General features: G+C 51.6%; 4 protein-coding genes; 3 read left to right on the forward strand and 1 right to left on the reverse strand.

Moving 5' to 3' along the window:
• Positions 1-5,689: 5,689 nt before the first annotated feature.
• On the forward strand, positions 5,690-6,378 carry CHC_T00004353001 (hypothetical protein). XM_005715741.1 is given in 2 exon segments: positions 5,690-6,244; positions 6,245-6,378. The coding sequence occupies 1 exon segment, from the start codon at positions 5,690-5,692 to the stop codon at positions 6,242-6,244; it is 555 nt and encodes a 184-aa protein (XP_005715798.1). The 3' UTR covers positions 6,245-6,378.
• Positions 6,379-8,370: 1,992 nt separating this feature from the next.
• CHC_T00004354001 (hypothetical protein) lies at positions 8,371-8,664 on the forward strand. The gene has a single exon (XM_005715742.1). It carries the CDS (start codon positions 8,371-8,373, stop codon positions 8,662-8,664), a length of 294 nt encoding a protein of 97 aa, XP_005715799.1.
• Positions 8,665-9,758: 1,094 nt separating this feature from the next.
• On the forward strand, positions 9,759-10,397 carry CHC_T00010159001 (microfibrillar-associated protein 1 (predicted)). The gene has a single exon (XM_005715743.1). It carries the CDS (start codon positions 9,759-9,761, stop codon positions 10,395-10,397), a length of 639 nt encoding a protein of 212 aa, XP_005715800.1.
• Positions 10,398-10,533: 136 nt separating this feature from the next.
• Positions 10,534-11,770, reverse strand: CHC_T00004355001 (hypothetical protein). XM_005715744.1 is given in 2 exon segments: positions 10,534-10,609; positions 10,610-11,770. 1 exon segment carries the CDS (start codon positions 11,768-11,770, stop codon positions 10,610-10,612), a length of 1,161 nt encoding a protein of 386 aa, XP_005715801.1. The 3' UTR covers positions 10,534-10,609.
• Positions 11,771-18,106: the final 6,336 nt, after the last annotated feature.

Here is an 18,106-nt window from a genome sequence, read left to right on the forward strand (position 1 = left end):
AGGGGGACTGGGCAAAGTGCCGAGGTGGGTTGGGGCGGGGGGGGGGAGAGGGGGGCAAAGTGTTCCGTTGGGAAGTGGAAAAGGGGTTGGAAATACTGTAGTTTCGGGGAGCCATGCAGGTGGTGGGCGGGTGGTGTGGAGCGAAAGCAGGACGGTGGGAGGGTAGATCGCACCAATTGCGCTTCGCGAAAGCCGCCCCGGCCGGCTCTCGTCGCTGCCTTGCACGGCTGGACACCGCGGCCGCGCTCCGGGAATGCCACGCTCATTGCTGCAACAACGCACCATCGCCAGCCCCACCGTTGCCGCCTTTTTGGCACCTCTACAACAATGACCTACCCCGATAAACGTCACGTCACGCCCCTGCTTTTTCCCGTTACATTTCGCATTTAAAACCTTTCCACCCCTGTCCCTACCCCCTTGTTTTTTCACTTCACGACAACAAGTCCCCAACCTCTAAACTGCCGACAACACTTGAACAACCACATTGCATTGTTCTTTCAACTTTTGTTTACAACGTCATCGTCCATGACTATTGCCTTCTCGTTCTCTCATTCCCGATCGGGCAAACTTTTCTCCTTCTCCCCATCTTGGCTTTACTCCATCCCATCTCACCTTCGGTCGAACATACCCAACCTCTGTGTCAACTTCTTTCGGATGCAATGAAGTAACAATAGTTGTCCCTTGCATTGCTCATCATTCTGTTACGTCGGCCCTGCACTTCACTTGCTTTCTTCTTCACTCTACCGACTGCCTCCTCTTTCTTTCCTTAAATTCACTCTAAATTCCACAGCCATCACACCGTAGACTTACCCAAAACTCAGGCTCGCACTCCCACTCTGCTAACAATATTGGTGCTGTAGGACAATTTGCCTTTGTCCTTCCTGCTAGATGTGGAGGCGTCTGTCTCTTGTGACATCCCACTGTGATCTCACCCACTCCCATGCTTCCACCTTGTCACCCACGCGTCTCTCGTGGATCTCAAGTGTTTTCTCACTCTGAGACACGCTCCCTTTCATATAAATAACCTTTCGTAACAAGCTACGCTCCAGATACTGCCCGAACCAAAATACCTCTCACCCTGCACGCACAGTAAATCGTATGACCGACAACATACGCCTCATTTCATTCATTCAGGACAGCCCCATCGTCCTCGTTCGATCCTCTAACACGCTTGCCACACCTCTCATACAGCAGTACAGTAATACGTCAGTGCTGAATGAAAGATTTGATGGACTCAAACGTCAAAGAATCACAATTATACGAACAGGACACCAAATACAGCACCACTCACCCCTCGACTGTGACTTTCATACTACAGGGTACTGCACATCCAAACGTACTTATTAAAAACGAGACTACCTGCTTTCCATGTGCGCTGCTCCGTCATTTTTACTTCATTCCACAGGATTGAAACATCACGTGAAACGATAGTATTTCATCAAACTGCGGACTCAATGCAATTCATGCATTGCTGCTATCTACAGTATGTGAGCAAGAAAACTAACCATGCCACCTTCTCCTATTCCTCCTCCTCGCGTCCTGTCCACTCCATATCAATTTGGTCGAGGAAGAATGCGCTGCTAAACACGGACGCTAAGGCTTTGCCAACCAAAAATGAGTGCCATTGGACCTTTCCACTAGACTTCCATTTTTTTCATTTACCATGCCCCGCCGAGGAGAGCGGCTTTGTCATTGAAACAGCTCAATCAGTTTATTCCAGAAACCGTAAACAACGATAAATATTGATAAAAAAGGCGTCGACAGTACAGTACCCGTATCTAAACAAGGTAGCTGTCATTGGTTGTTTTGAACTCAGTAGTCATAATGGCAGATACTTATTTGCTGATACTGTAGCATCCATCATATGTCAGATGCATATCTTTTGGGATATATCATACCTCATACAAATTCTCCGTCACAGCAATGAAAACTCAGCTCGTTCTACAGAATACCCTGCCAGCAGGGTATTCAAGTGGCACCACTTGATGTCAACGTTTTCAACAGCACCAAAGCAACACTACACTGCAGCATGGCGTTCTTTAATTGGTTGTTTGAACCCAGTGTGCATAATGCTAGACACTAATTTGCTGATAACATCCATCATGGCAAAGTCCGATGCCTGTGTATGGCTGTTGTATCACATCATACAAAACACAGTGCTATGCACTACTGTAGTATCCTACTGTTGCAGTAAGGTACTGTACCTATCAAAATCTGCCATTACAGTGTACATTACAGTACTACTAGAGTATACAGTAGTAGTACTAGAGTACCTCCGTAGGATACTACTGTAATGCCGCGGAACGGCACGTGGCAACGTGTACAACCGGACTGCGATCCGGAAGGGGGATGCGCGCGACCATGATAGGGAACCGAAACGCGAGTCCGACGGAAGAGGCGGACGTGGGGGTGTAGTCGACGCCACCGGAGCGTGGCGAAAGGAAAGGGGAGAAAGGGTGTTGTCAGGCGGGGCAGAGGGGGACAGGGACGAAGGAGGGGTAGGCGGGGGAGACAGGGAAAGAGAGCTTCTCTTACTCTCTCTTAAGAGCATCTCTTAGGCAGGAGAGAATACTTTAGGGCCACTCCCCAGAGGATAGGGCACGGGAAGGCAGCGAACAGTCGGGAAATAAAGAATTTGGGTGGATGCCCTCATTGAGCTGGTCGCGGGTGCTGCAACAGTACTATGCTGTAAGCACATTATATTCAATACAGTGTGAAAAACAGATTACAGTAGCCCGCCTGAAACAAAGGATTGGACCACCTGTCATCATCGTCGCGACCAACTGCTTCGTTTTTCTTCTAATCCGCCATGTTTTTGAGTGGTGCAGTGCAATCACGTCGTACAAATAGTTTCAGGAGGCGCCCATTATTGGGCGCCTCCTGAAACCCCGAATACGCAATACGTGGTCCTGAACGCCACCGGAAATTCAAAATGTGGAAAAGTCCTGCGTGCACCGTACGGTAACCGGTTACCTTGCCACTGAATTCGATAACCATGAATGCCTAGTGTGTCACCTCGCAGGATACTCATATCTGAACCGTACACCGCTTTGCGTAGTACTGACAGTACTACGCAAAGCGGTGTGGTATGGATATCAATATCCATACCCATATTGATGGCTGGCGGCTCTTTGTAATTATAGTGTCGCAGGTGAAGGGGGGGAAGATGAAGGATGTGGACATGTCCCGCAGCTTGTACGATGTGTCCCGTTTGTGTCGCAGGTGAAGAGGGGCAAGATGAAGACCCGAGATGGGTCAGATGAAGGATGTGGACATGTTCCACGGCTTTTATACGATGCGTCCCGTTTGCGGTTCTGCGCAAATACAGCACCCTACTGTAATTACATCTTCGGTGTAGTGATTATTGTGTCATTATGGTAACTGTTTGTTATAAATAGAGGCGAGATGGCATATCACGAGCAGGATTTGGTCATTGGTTTGCTGGCCTCGCGCGGGGCATGCGCCCCCAAGGTGCGCCCCCGACAGTGTCCCCCCACACTGTCGGGTCTTAGCTCTGTTGTAAATAGACAGTGTGGGGAAGGTCTTAGCTCTGTTGTACACACAGTGTGGGGAGGGGGCAGGCAGATAAATAGTCTTCTGCTATAGGTGAGTCCGGACGACGGTTATAAAAGCTTTGGCATTTCACAGCAATGTGGCCAAATTTTAAATCCAAAACTGTATTGGTATCAAAAGAAACCCCAGATACAACGTAGTCTCACTTGTGCTTCAAACGGCCCAGTTCAGGCTGTGTCATAATGGCGAATCCTCCGGCTGTACAAGTACTGCAATTAATATATCACGCTGTAGCACGAATTGATTGTGGTGTACAGTACCAACAAACACAAAACCAGTCAAATTTTCAGTCTTTTTTGGGCTTCCAACGTCCAGAGGTTTGTTTCGTGCAGTCTTCCGTTGTTGCGTCGCATCTTTTTCTTGTTGTCAACAATTTACATATGTATGACTGTATACAGCCGACGGGCGTACAGTCACTGACTTCAGTACTGTACGCCTAATAGGCACCTCGCAAAGAAAAATGAAAAAGGCACCTGGATAAGTGTTGTGGAAAGAGACGCCTTGTTGCCGTTGTCCAAATAGTCACGTTACAGAGGCATAGCCAATACTGCCGGAGTGGATGTTTAGAGAAATGTCGACGTAGCAATATGAACGGGGATATCATTTTCTATTCTTGATTCGAGATTTTTCTATTAAGATGTGACCATGTAAAGGGGGGTTGCTGGTGTTGTCGGACAGTGACAAAAAAATCGGACATGCAAAATATTTTGAAAAATATCTCCGACACGGGCCAAGGAGCACCGCCGCGCGTAACGGCGCCAGATAGTGCGCCGTATATCAGAACGACGTGGTTGAAATTAAAGAAAAAATATCTCAATCGATTGCTTACGGCTTTCTACGTATAAGTGTGCAACAACCCAAAAATACAAAATAGGCGGACTTTTCTATTTTTTATTTATTTGCTTGGATGTCCGATCTTAGTGCTCGGTTGAGGTGCAAAAGTGTCCGCGCGCTTCAATCTCACTCCTCTTCTGTGTCCGTGGTTGTTTTCGCCAAGTCCCAGTGGACGACAGGCTGAGAGTGTCCCCGTCGCAAAACATAAAAAATGGTGATTGCTTGACAATTACAAGTACTTTTTCCTTTTAATATTGAGGTTTTTGTCCGACGTCTCCAGCACCCCCCCTTTACAGTATGATAACGAAAAAAGCACACTCTTGTGCTGTAATTATATACTCCGAAACAGAAGTTTACATTATTTTTCGGGCATTTCCAATTCGAAAATATATTCTCAAGTAATCCGAAAAGAATTATTTTTTGTGCAGATAGAACGATGCCTCCCTTTACTCTCAGGATTTCCTGCCCTACACTAGCATAAGATCAGTGGCTTCATTCCGTCGTCCATGAGCCACTCTGTGTGTATGTTGGGCTACCGTACGTGTGTACGTGTATGGCTATCATCACATTTTTCAATCTTTCTTGCGCCTCCCGAGCTGGAAGTAGGGAAAATATTCTTGTACAGTATAGAGGTTATTTACGTAGAGATATCACCCTCAATGACATGTCAGGACCTCAATGAACGTTATTTCACGCACGTACTTGGAACGTCTTCGAGAGGTGTTGGTGTGACTGCCAGCAGTGGCCCAACTTGTCTTTTCGAGCTGTGTTGACACAGCTACTGTACGAAAAGACAAGTTGGGTGGTGTTGACATCAACAATAGCTGGAGCAGGTCACCGTCGTCGAGAACGATTAAAGACATGTTCTTAAAATATCCTATCACGCTCAGATAAATTTCTAGACAGCGGTACTCGATTCCACGTATTGGATTAGAGTCTCGACAGTGTTCGCCAAGAGGCCCGTTGAGGAAAAGGTAATTGATAATTGCGCGTACAAATTAGAAGTATAGTAATGCTTGCAAGTTGCCTACACATAGGGGACACAGTACAGTATCACAGACTTGACCAATCAGGGCCATGTCAAGTCTAAGGACAGGTGTCATTTTCGTTCCCCCTTGTGCGCGAAAGACGTCGAGATCACTCTACGGGCGGAGCTGCACACTGCTTGCCCTACCCTTACCTTTGACTCACCGCGTGCCGTCCATACATCACCACCGACTGCTGTTTTCTTCAATCCTACTCTGCAACACCACCGGAAAATTCTCAGAAAGGAGCGCATACCATGGTTAAGCCTGGCTTTGTGTTGAGCAGCGGCTCATTGACGTCATGGAAGAGCTCATCCTTTAACGGTAGCGCAAGTGAAGTGTCATCGCTCTCCACCTCACGCAGACCATTGTGCGCTATGCAGACGAAGCCCCGTGCGAACCAAGCGGCGCGATTTCCATCGATGCAACTCGGTTCGCCGTCGACTCAAATTGGGCGTCCGAAGACGTCGATCAAAAAGTCGGTCGGGGTCACGAACGACGCACCGGCGGCGCCGGAGACCGATACGGGCAAGGGCGCGGCCAAGGCTAGGCCGCGGCGGAAGACGCAAGCAGACGAAGTGCCGATGTACAAGGTGATCCTGCTGGGCGAGGAAGAGTATGTGGAGGCGCATGTCGTGACGCAGCTGCAGAAAACGGTCGGGATAGATAAGAAGGAGGCCACGCGCAAGTTCCAAGAGGCACAGCAGTCCGGCTCCTCGGTGGTTTGCGTCGTGTGCGAGGAGCACGCAGAATTTTACGCGCAGCAACTGAAGAGACAGGACATTTTTGTCACGGTCGAGAAGGATGAGTGATCGCGTTTTGGCGCGGCGCGGGCGACCTAACTTTTTTATACTTAAATTGCGGATGGTTTTTTAGAATGCTGAGTGCGGCGTAGGGCGTCTCGTGGCAAGTGGTTGAGTAAAATCAAACGGATTGCGCATATCGACGGCACCTTGCAGATACTTGAAAGGGGTATCTATGTGACGGGTAGTCAGATTGCCTCGGGCGAGACGAGAAGATTGCGCCAGATTGCACGCATACTCTAGGAAGTCGGCGTCGACAAAGCTGACGAGGGTTCTCTTTCCCAAGCTTTTTTTGTCCCGCCATGCGATCCTGCTTGCGCGTTGACAATTGCGTTGACTATGGCGTGCATTGTCGTTGTTGGGATCAATCGGACAAAGTGCAGCTCAACGCGTATTTACAGTCAATTGCATCTTTGTAGGACGGCGGAACACAGTGTGTTCCTGGTACTGTAAAGCACATGGGTGTGTTGAACATACCCATGTGCTTTACAGTACCAGGCCTGTGAGAGATCCGATGGCGACCTCTCTCGCCTGCGCCGCCGTCTCGATCCAATTCATACCCGCCGTCGAATTATGATCACAGTGCACTATGTCACCACGACTTCCTTATCACTCGTATCTATATTGATGCGTCGGTCGCACGGCCTTCCTTCCGCTTGATCGGCATCCGGCGGTCGTCCGGCGACATCTTCCTGTAAGACTGGTCACGTAGCCGGCAGCATACCCGATGAGCTCGAGGTACGGTACGATGTATTGCCCCACCTTTCGGATATTGCCAGAATAACAAGTAAGTCATCCGCTTCTCACAACACCAGCCTTGCAGCCCCGCAGACTCTGCGGCAGGGCCTGCAGGGAGTGGCAATTAACGGAATGAAGATTTGTAATCAAACCATAGAACCTGAAGAAACCCTCGCGGTTCGCTGTCGAGAAAAACTCAAGTTTCAGCCTTGTCCGACCACACGCCATTCCCTGTTCATGCTCTTTGCCTTTTCTATTTGCTTGTGAATATGACATCTAACGTTTTTGTTCATATCCATCGTTAATGCAACAGTGCTTTCGCTTTTACACACGTTTCTTGTCTGGGGCAAGACCTTTATCGTGGGTATGTTGCTTGGCAGTCTGACTGAATCGGAGTGCATGATGACTTTTAACTAATGTCACGACTCACCGACGCCTTCTAAAGGGCTTCGCTCAGTGTCGATTTTTGTTCATTTCTGAGCATTCCGTCAACGATGCTTGTCGGCATTGCCGCGTTGTTCACCACCTGGGATCGATGAAAACTAACAGTTTTCCTTACTCTTTTCGCATCATTTCCGAATTCAGACTTGCCCGCCAGCTTTCTTTCCTGCTGCACTTTAAATAGCGCAGCCGCCATGGCGATGCTAGCATCGAAACAGGTCATGTTTATTGCACATCTAAGTTATTCATCTGCCACACCCACGACGTCTGTCAAATCAATTGCAAGTTCATTCAACCGGGGCAACCCATACGTCGTGCCATACGTAGCCATAGATAACATGCCCTTGGAGTTAAAGCCAGCCCTGGCATCATACGAGCGGACCCAAACCGTCCCGAGCTTCAAATCTGCCGGACTCTCAATCACCCCGTCATCCACCAAGCCCCCCACCACCTCATTCAACTTCTTGTCCACAACCTCGCGACTCGCAAACCCGCGGAACCTATGCGTCGCCCACACGCGCACTCCCACGTCCTCCACCCACGCATTCTCCGCCTCCGGCTCCTTAACTTTGACGGGACTACTCCCCACAAGCGTACCCGGCACGGCGACGGCCCACTCAAACTCGTCCTCGCCCACCTTGCGCAAACCGATCGGTGTAACAGTGGAGTATTGCTCTTTTCGCCTCAAGCCGCCCTCGAACACGCAGTCCGGCAGCACCGGGACGGCCCAAATCCTGTCGCGATCGCCCGGCATCAGCGTGTCTCTGGCGCGGACCTCCCTGTGCGGTGCGTGGCGCACGAGCGTGTAGCGGCGCGCGTTGCGCAGTACGCGGCGGCGCCCGGCATCGTTCTCCGGGTGCGGCGTCGGCCACAGCCAGATGATGTCCGTGAGCGTGGGCAGAGCCTGGGCGAGGACGGCGATGGGCGGCATATACCACTCGTCGTCGATGCGCGTGATGAGGCCGTCGGAAAAGGCCGCGCGTGACGTGCCGGACACCGAGACGCGCGGGCGCCACGGCAGCGGGTACGTGAAGGAGAGCGCCCAATCGAAGCGCAGGGTTGCGTCGTCCGAGGTGGCAGAATGCACGTCGAGCGTCGGGTCCTCGGCGAAGAAGAAGAGCGAAGCAAAGAAGTCCACGGCCTCCTTGGCGGAGCCCAGAGTGAGCAGGGGCGTGTCCCAGACGGCGGTGGGCGCGAACAGCGGTGTGAGCTGGGCGGCTTCGGGGGAGCCTTCGGAGAAAATGGTGTAGAGGGCGCGGAGAAGGGGGTGGGGGAGGACGTGCGGGGGGAGCGGAGGGTCGGTGGCGGGAGGGGGGGTGGGCTCGCTGGTAGGCTGGCCGCGCACGAGGTCCGGGGAGGAGGTCATACGGGGACGCAGGCGGCGGCGGCAGGGGCGGCGGCAGGGGCGGCGGCGGCAGGGTGCATGGCAGGAGAGGGGGGAGCAGGGGCGGTAGCGGAGAGGGAGAGGAGATGAGGTGAAGGCAGGGGCGGGCATCTTGGAGACGGGTGCGGAGGTTGTAGAGGCGGAGGGGGTTGGTGGAGAGGTGCGAGGGGGAATTGAGGTTAGTACAGATTTGGCGAAGAAGGTCGGTGTTCTCGGGCTGCCGTATTGCTGCCGACCTCCGCAAGAGGAGAGGAGCTCAGCTTTTGAAAGGACACTTGTCCAGCGTCCATTCGATCGGGCCATCCGCCATCACGCGTACCATTCGTCACGACCGATATGCATCGCGCCAGTCGCAGTCGGCAGCATGTTTCTGTCAGCCAATAAAATCGCGTCGTGCGGGCTCGCGAAGTGGACCCGCAATTCTGGACCCGGCGCACTCTTTCTGATTCCCCCGTGACGTCACCGCGGCTTCGTCGGCCAGCCGACTCTCTCCCCCTTCACCCCACCATGCTGCCCCCTCGCTACTTCGCGGGCCGCGCGCCGGCGCCGCATGCAGACTCTTCCAGCGACGAAGAAGAGGAAGCCGCCGCGAAGCCTGCGCAGCCGCCCGCGCCTCGCAAGCGCCCGCGCTTCGTCGCTCGCGTCTTGTCGCGCCCGCCGCCAGTCGCGCCCGCGCCAGTCGCGCGCCGGCGCGCCCCGACTGCCGCTTTCGTGCCCGTGGGCTCTGGGGGAGGCCGAAGCGCAGAGCAGGAAGAGGAGGAGGAGGAGTCTTCCGAGGAGGAGAGCAGCTCCGCGAGCGACGACTCGTCGTCGGGGAGCGACAGCGCCTCCGACGAGCGGGGGAGAAGCGCGCCGGAGGAAGAGGAGGACGAGGAGGATGATGTAGCGGTGCCGCGGCCATTGTTTGTGCCGAGGCATCTTCGGACGAGCCAGGCGGCGTTGGATGTGGAGGGCGCGCGGATGGCGGCAGCCCGGGCGGCGGAGGACAAAGCGGCGCGACGGCGCGAGGCGCAGCGGCTGGTCGCGCACATCTTGGCGGAGGAGGAGAACGTGCGAGACGCGTGGGCGAGCGTCACGAACGACGAGCTGCCGGATGATGAGGACCGCGAGGAGGACCACGAGATGGAGGTCGCGCTGTGGAGGCTGCGCGAGGTGCTTCGCGTGAAGAGGGATCGGGAGGAGAGGGCGGAATGGGAGAGGAAGCGCAGTGGGGAGGTTGTCGAGCCCAGGAAAGAGAGGGGGGAGGGGGAGGGGCGCGCGGAGACGAACGAAGCAGGGGAGGGGCAGTCGACGGCTAAGCCGGCATTTTTGCAGAAGCATTACAAGACGGGGCCTTTCTTTTTGGAAACCAACGAAGATGGGACTTACAAGGAGGAAATTTATAATAGGGATTATAATCGGGGGACAGAGCAGGATCAAGTGCGCAGGTTAGGGCTTCCGGGCCCGATGCAGGTGCGAAGGGGGGAGTTCGGGAAGGCAAGCAGGTCGAAATATACGCATCTAGCGGCGGAGGATACTGCAGCGGGGATGGCGAGGGAACTGAGGCAGGATAGGGAGCTTGCAGATGTGTTGCGGCGGAACGAGCACAGGAAGACGTGATGCTGCGATTTGGCTTTCTGAGGGCATCGTTCTATTGCACCTTGGTTTTCGGGTCAACGTCACGTCAAAGAAGAGCCTGTACTCGTGGGCTTGGCACATCGGCAGCAACAGGAAACTGTCAGATTCGAAAAGGATGACCGCGAGGTAACTTCATTTCACCTACTGACTACTCACGTGGTTGCAAGCTGCATACAATATGAATATGGATACTTTTAAAAAAGGCCGATCACCTTGTCCGTGACGGTTTCAATGGACTGGGTGGCGTCAATGCGATGGACCTTGCCCTTGGCCTCGTAGTACTGAATGACGGGCATCGAGGTTTCGACAAAGGTGCGGAAGCGCTTTTTGATGCTTGCAATATTATCATCCGTACGGCCCGAAGTCTTGCCGCGTTCCAAAAGACGGCGCTCCATCTCCTCTTCTGGGCAATCGAAGAACAAGACAAATTCAAAATCGGAGACATCCTTCTCAAACGCGCCCGCTTGGTCGAGCTTGCGCGGAAAGCCGTCGATAAGCACGCCCGGCGCCGTGGTGCCCTCGATGGCACTCTTGAGCAATGCAATGGTAATCTCACCCGGGACGATCTTGCCCTCCTTGATCATGTCATCGATCATGACACCCTGTTCCGAGCCGGACTTGACCTCTGCACGAAGCAAGTCCCCGGCCGAAAAATGAACGAAGCCGTACTTCTCGACAAGTTTTGCGCACTGCGTGCCCTTACCCGACCCGGGTCCTCCGAGGACGAAGAAGATGCGATGAGCGGGGCTGGCGGGGACGCTCTTCGGCGCGGCGAGCTGGACTCCAGCGTCGCGCAGCAACGAGTGCCCCAGCCACTCGACAGGGTTGGGGGGGTTGAGCCTGCACATCTCGGTTAGTGCCTTTGTGATGAGCGGGCACACGGTCTTGGTGAGGTACTCCTTGGCGTCGGCGGCCTTGTACTGGTCCGGGGAGGAGTACTCCGGGAAAAAGAAGGCGATCTCCTTTGCGGCGGACTGCGGGCTATCGGAGCCGTGGGTGGCGTTTCGCGAGCCGTCGGTGCCGAAGCGTGCGCGCAGCGAGTCGGGCTCGGCCACACGCGCCTTGGCCGAGTCGGTCGGGCCCATGAGCGCGCGCCAGGCCGGGATGGCCGCGTCCTTGCGCAGCACCAGAGCAAGCAAGGGGCCGGACGACATGAAGGTGGTCAGCTCGTCGTAGAACGGGCGGTCCTTGTGCTCCAGGTAGAACTCGGCCGCGCGCTGCTTCGTCAGCGTCTGCGTGGCGCGCTCCGCGATGACGAAGCCGTGGGTCTTTATGACTGACAGGATCGCCTCCTGCTTCGGGTACGCGTCGGGCTTGATGAGCGCAAGCGTGGACTCGATTTGCAGGCCGACCATTTTGGAGATGGGGGAGGGATGGGGGGGCAATGGGGGGGGGGGATGGAGAGGGATGGTGGGGGTGGAGGAGATGGAGGAGGGACGTTGATAGAGGTACTGTACAGTAGCGCATCAACTTGATAGAGCAGCAGCACAGCGGTAGTGTCAGCGGACACTGCCTGTGAGAGAGTCCGCTTCATGAGAATTCTAGGTTTGGCAGAAAAGCACCGGTGACAAAACAGGCTGTTGCACCGTGATCAGTTTGTCACGGTGGGTATGTATGCTGCATTTTTTCTGGATAAACGGGAATGAAAGGCTATTTCTCCCCATCAAATTTTATTGGTTGCAAGAAGTGGAATGTATTACTCTGTTCCAGCATGGGGTGATTATGCATTCCACTATCTCTGTAATGTGTCCCTTTCCACAATTTATTTTCCCGAAACTGTTTGTATTTCTTACGAAGTCTTGGCTTTGTCTGCAACTTGTGGAGAAGGTAAGACAGGTGTCCCGGAGAAACTTGCGAAACTACTGGAATTCGTACTAATTCTTCACATAGCCAACCTTTCCGGAGCGTTCGATCCCGATCCAGACGAGGCCCTATAAAATCCCATTGATGAGTTGCACCGCCCTTCTATCTAGCTGCCGAGACAGATCCAGGGATTTCATCCAGTGCTTCGAATCCCAGGATTTCACCCGGTGACAAGAATCGCAATTCTCTCTTCTTCGTTGGCGGCTTTCTCAAGCCCTGACACTAATACTCCTAGGAGTATTAGTGAGATAGGACTACGTTTCTGTGTATCAACACGGGGATCCGGGGCACCGAGTACAGAAGCTGCACTGGAATGCATGTGCAGGTGCACTATTTCTCTATTCATTGAGCATGTCCACAGTGATCCCAAAATGCTAAGTTTTTGTTCCCTATTGCTCTCCCCAGCGAATTTGCGCCGTCCATTCTCTTATATTATTCTTAACAATGTTACGCAACACTGATCCTTCAGTTTGAAGTTTTGAAAATCGCTTTATGCCTCATCATTACGCCCCCTTTATCGCCCATTCATTGCCTTATCTGCAATTATCCTATGATTTCGGTACGATGAAACCAATCGTCAAAGACATTCAACAGTTCTATGCGTTTCTGACGACTTTCTATACATCATTTCTCTCCGCATACTTTTCAATGTCAGCGCCGGAGCAAGGTGGTTCTTCGAGTTCAGATCGTTCTAACACCGAAGCACAGGTAGTTCCTGTTCCAGACGTTCTCCCTCGAGATATATGTCGCCCAGTTGTGCGACGAGATGGCCGTGGTCGTTTCTCAATTCGATCTTCACAGTCCCGGCAGAGAGTACGGCGAGCCCAACAGCAAAGAGATTACATTCGTCAAAGAGAAATTTTGAAGAAGCGACTTTATGAGGATTATCTGCACGCATTTTGTCTCCGAGGTAACAGCAGCGATCATATCTCTACTTCAAGGTTAACAGGACCGCTCGTTGTAATATTTGAACGTCTTTTACAAAAGCCATATCGCCTCGGAAGAACTGAGCGATGCATGAAAATGTGCTCTTTCTACATGGAAGGGGGACACTTGCGTCACAATAATATTTCTAGTCAGGACCAAGGTCTTTTTACAGCCCCATATCCGACCCTTGCAAAGAGATCAAAGAAATACCGTGGCTGCCACCTGCCCTCTGTCACTAAACCTATGACTGCAATGGCGAATGTCAGTGAGTGGATCAAATCTGCGTGGTCTGTGAACGCTCTTACAACGGATACTGAAATGGAGGCATACGAAATATGCAAGAGTATTATGGACACCTACAATCCTGTGGTCAGGGCCACATACAGGTCACGTCGGAGAGTCATTCAAGATCTTCTGAACCTGAAACAGAGACGCCACGGGGCGACTTATGTGCGAACTGTAGCATTTCGCTTTCGGACCGCTCCAGAACTATCCGTGCAGAACCCAGTCGCTCACCTCAAGAAGTCAATGATGAGCAACGTGAAGTTGAGCAGACTTCCCTTCCAAATAATGGCACGGATGCTGCTGCCAGAATTGTGGATCCGAACGACGCTTCAGAAACTCACTTGAGTTTCTGTGCCCAGACTCTGCGTGAGCAGCTGAAGCTGCTCACGCAGAGTCTGGGCACGGATCGGAGCATGACTATACTCAAAAAAGAAAACTGGAACGAATGATTGAACTGGCCCTCAACGATGATAACTTCTTGATAGTGTGCTCTCTATTTGACGAGCAGCCGGATATTGAATTCGGCATGTATGCTGGAGTTTACTTAGACCAGTGCCGTCGTGAAAAATTACAGCAACCGCTTTCATGAAGGAAGTGCTCACTTACTCTCACTGGAAGAAATTCGGTATTGTCAACAGAAGATAGCATGAGGAACGCGAACAGAGATTGCGATCGACCATGCATACTATTGAAGCAATTCGGGCTGTCCATGGCAAGAAATCGTATCAAGAGATGCGCTGGAACTTTCCTTGAGACAGATATCCTTAGCAGTCTACTTTCCCGTTTGCAAATCTTGCTCTTTTCATTTCCGTTCTCTTCGAAGCCCGGTATCCTTCCCAAATCGGTCCATTTCACTTACATGACTACAAGTACCTGCCAGAAAATAAAAGCGAGTCTTTTTGCTTTTAATTATATCGCAGCACTTGCGTCTTTAGACATGACGATTGTCGCCCCTACCAGGAAGCATCTCATTCGACGATTTTTCGAGTTGGTCGATTGCCGCTAGCTATTGCAATCGAGCGAACCAATGTTACCAAGAGGCAGACGACTGCTATTGGTGGTGCGGTGGGCGGGGGGGATTTTCCCCTATCGTTCTCCAGTGGCTTGTTTTCAAGGGAGAGCATGTTCCAAACGTTGCCTCCGCAGTTGTTTTTGCGCTTCCGAGCAGTAGATAGTTTCTCACTGTCGATCGGGAACGTGTACCATATTCCTCTTTCGGGGCGAGAATTGAAGACCTAAAAAATGTGTTCAAGAGTAGAGTGGTCTAGATTTGCCTGACACCGGAAGCATTGGTCTTGGAACACAAGGGAGATCAAACCTCAAACCGCCCATGACCAAACGAGATTCGATTTCGTCCTTAAGTTCCATAGCGATGGATAGATCCCGAAGGACCTTTCTCGATGAGACTTTGGCACCTTGATCCGAAGGCCCCCAAAAGACGCTCTCTTTTATAAAAGATTATATAATAGGGACTATAGTCCCTGTTTATACTTTGTGTCACTCAGAAAATTAATTCATGGCTTTTGGCTCAGTTCCAGACGTCGAAGAAAACTAAACCTTGTGGAAGGGTAGGAGAAATCAGAAAAGGGGGCGAAGACCATATGTGTCGAATATATCGCGCCCTTGCTGTAGTGTATCGGCTAAGCGGTCGAGTTGTTGTCGTAGAACTAAGAGCTGATCAAGAGCGACGCATTGAGAAAAAAGATGCAGAAGGAGAACTTCAGTTCGTTGTGGCATTGGTACCAGCAGATCAAGTAGAAATAATGATAACACTGCGGCGCCTGCTTGCAATAGAAGCGCGACAAGAGAAATGTCACGATGCATCCGTGCATCACATGCAGAACGTTGGTCAATCCGGTGGTACGACGAGAAGGAATCAACCCACTTGATCTCTTCACAGGAGCGATCGAATTTCGGGGACTACATAATGGTTGATGACAAAATGACAAGAATATCGCTAAGCTTTGGGCTGATTTTCTGTTCTGCTTGTGACTTCATGTGATACAACCCAGTATTGCGCATGGCGATGCCCCAGAAACGTTGTGCCCCGCCGATGAATGAACAGCCCCAGTGAAGGCCCTGACGGCTGTGGACCGTGCCGTTGAATTACACACGAGAGAAACATTAAACACTTTAAAAGCATGTGCACTGCGCCAAGAAGAGCGCGTTGAGGTACTCGTTGCGTTGTGTACATCTCTGAGAGAGCACGAAAGGCCCTTCTCCTGATAAAAATTTCGAACAAACGAAACTCTTTCAATAGAGATGCTGGCTCTGTTTCACATAACATGGGGGCCAGTTACGACCGATATTCTTTGTTTCCGAACTTGAAACGGGTGGGGAACAGCGGAAAGGAACGGCCAAGTGAACCAGACGAGCTCATTATAAAGGTTGTGCACGACTGCCAAGAGTCGGAAACCGTACTTCGACCGGGGTCAGAGCTATTGGCTGAAGAAGTAGAAGAACTTGTCGATATGGTGGTAAGAGAACTCTCAGAGGCGTGCTGCAATAAAGGAAATGAGGGACCAGAGGAGAAGGCGTGTCGCACAGAAGCGGAAGAAACAGTGCTTGCCCATGTTCTAGTCCTCGCAATGCTCACGCAAGCATTGCCCAGGCGAGAACATCCGTTCAAAAGCATACTTGCTTTGACGATTCCTGCCAGGAATGGTGAGAGATACAGTAGTATGCTCGAGAAGCCAAATGCGTTCGACCGTTTACGAGCACTCTTTGGGACCTGTATTCTACATCGACCAGACCAGTCATACTATTCGTACACACTCTTTCAAGCCCTGTAAACGACCGAGAACAAGGGCTTAGGACTGCATGAGGAACTGACGTTCTTGTTAGGAACTCATGGACGACATGAAGCTGGCGCATACGAATTATCAGCGGAACAAAATCTTGCGCCGGACGGGGCACTCGCAAGAGTGACTCGTATGCTTTCCGTTCTAGATAAACTGTCGTCGTACGATTATTCGGTAACGGCAGACTTGCGCGTGTCTTGTAAGGAACAAGAAATGAGAATTGAGGATGCTAGTAAGGCACTTCCATGCGGTGGTGGCAGTCTTGAAAGTGAAAAACTATTGCGGGGCGGGCGCTATTGTGATAATTGCTCGACAATTTCCGTGATGTGTCCGTCTCGTCAAGCAGCACTTGAGTCAGGGAACTAAAGGCTTCGTCTTGCCGACATATTCCGAGCTTCTCCAAAGAGCGATGTCCGCCGATTACGGGAAGAGGTGCTTACAAGACCGCGTAAATTTGTGCTCATGGGCCATGACCGAGCATGCAAACTGTGCATGGGCGGATCGGATTTCATTTCTTGCGGCGAACCCCGACGGAGCGGTAGCCCACTCCGCCTTTTCGTAGGGCTGGCTACCATCTTTACTCATATGAAATCATATGACTAAAGATGGTAACCAGCTCAAGACATGATGCCGGCCACAAACGAGCGGTGTACATTGCCCTGATGATCACTATTTAAACCTTATAGTTGACATCAGAAATGAAACTTAGTCGCCTTCGGTAGTGCGCGACCTCATAAACCCCGCCGTTTTTCTTTCGCTTTATGTTAACCGATCAGAAATTGACTCGATTAAACTGCAGGAGCTCGCACAAACGAGAGTGGGACAGTACTGAACAAAGATAGAGTCCGTAGATGCATGTCAAATGTTAGCGATAATCGTCGGACATGGATCCAAGGGACGGGGGTGCACAGATGCTCGAAATAGTTGATGTACCTTGCCCATATCTAAATTCAATCGCTCTCTCAGAGCGCCAATGTAAGTAAGCTTCACTACAAAAAGATGGGCGCGGCTTCGCCCCACGTTTTTGACATCCACTTCAAAACCAATCAAACAGCTCCACATCGACTGCTGTGGATTTTTTTAAAGTTTAACGCTCATTTAATTGGCTATCGATACGCAAAATATCACAACTAATGCCTGTCTGATGCCTGTGCAACAAACACTCAACACGATTTCTGAATCTGCCCCGCAGGGAGGCGGAAATGCTCCAGAACCGCGCAGCCGCATTCCGTATTTTATTGGGGTCTCTGCGTAGGCGAATTTCATATTCATCAGGGAGCGCCAACTCCCGAACTCGCCCCAGCCTATCTCTTTCTCATCGTGTCCTCCCTTTCCCGCCGGCTCACGCTTTCCCTTCCATTGTCACATGTCTAGGATGAATCTTCCTCCCCATTCGACTCTTCTCTCTGTGACGCCATGAATTCATCGCGCTCTAAATCTCTAAAGCTCTCACCGTCGCGCTTTCGCAAGTTCGGAAATCGCAAGAGGGAGACCTTTACATCGTCCACGAGCACTTTTGGACCTGCGCCGCGCCAGGACGTGTTGCCCTCTTCTTTTTTGAAGCTATGCCCTCCCTATCCCGTCGCTTCACGCCATTTATGTAGTGCAATAAGCTACTTGGGAAGCTGGAACGTTGGATACCGAAGTGCGGGATTGGGGGACACACGTGTGAATATTTGCACAGTTTTAATTTTAATTATTTTTTATTTAGTCAATTTAGTTAGCATTAATTTAGCTGACAGGAGATTAGATTTAGGATCTAGCGCCGCGAGCTACTGTAGTGGCTCCGGCCGGGCAATATATAACTTAGCCCAT

This window comes from Chondrus crispus, genomic scaffold (assembly GCF_000350225.1).
Source record: "Chondrus crispus Stackhouse genomic scaffold, scaffold_229, whole genome shotgun sequence".
Taxonomy (NCBI): domain Eukaryota; phylum Rhodophyta; class Florideophyceae; order Gigartinales; family Gigartinaceae; genus Chondrus; species Chondrus crispus.

Coding starts and splice junctions, on each gene's coding strand:
- CHC_T00004354001 (XM_005715742.1), top strand. CDS start 8,371: ATGAGGCCGTCGGAAAAGGCCGCGCGTGACGTGCCGGACACCGAGACG.
- CHC_T00010159001 (XM_005715743.1), top strand. CDS start 9,759: ATGGCGGCAGCCCGGGCGGCGGAGGACAAAGCGGCGCGACGGCGCGAG.
- CHC_T00004355001 (XM_005715744.1), bottom strand. CDS start 11,770: ATGGTCGGCCTGCAAATCGAGTCCACGCTTGCGCTCATCAAGCCCGAC.
- CHC_T00004353001 (XM_005715741.1), top strand. CDS start 5,690: ATGGTTAAGCCTGGCTTTGTGTTGAGCAGCGGCTCATTGACGTCATGG.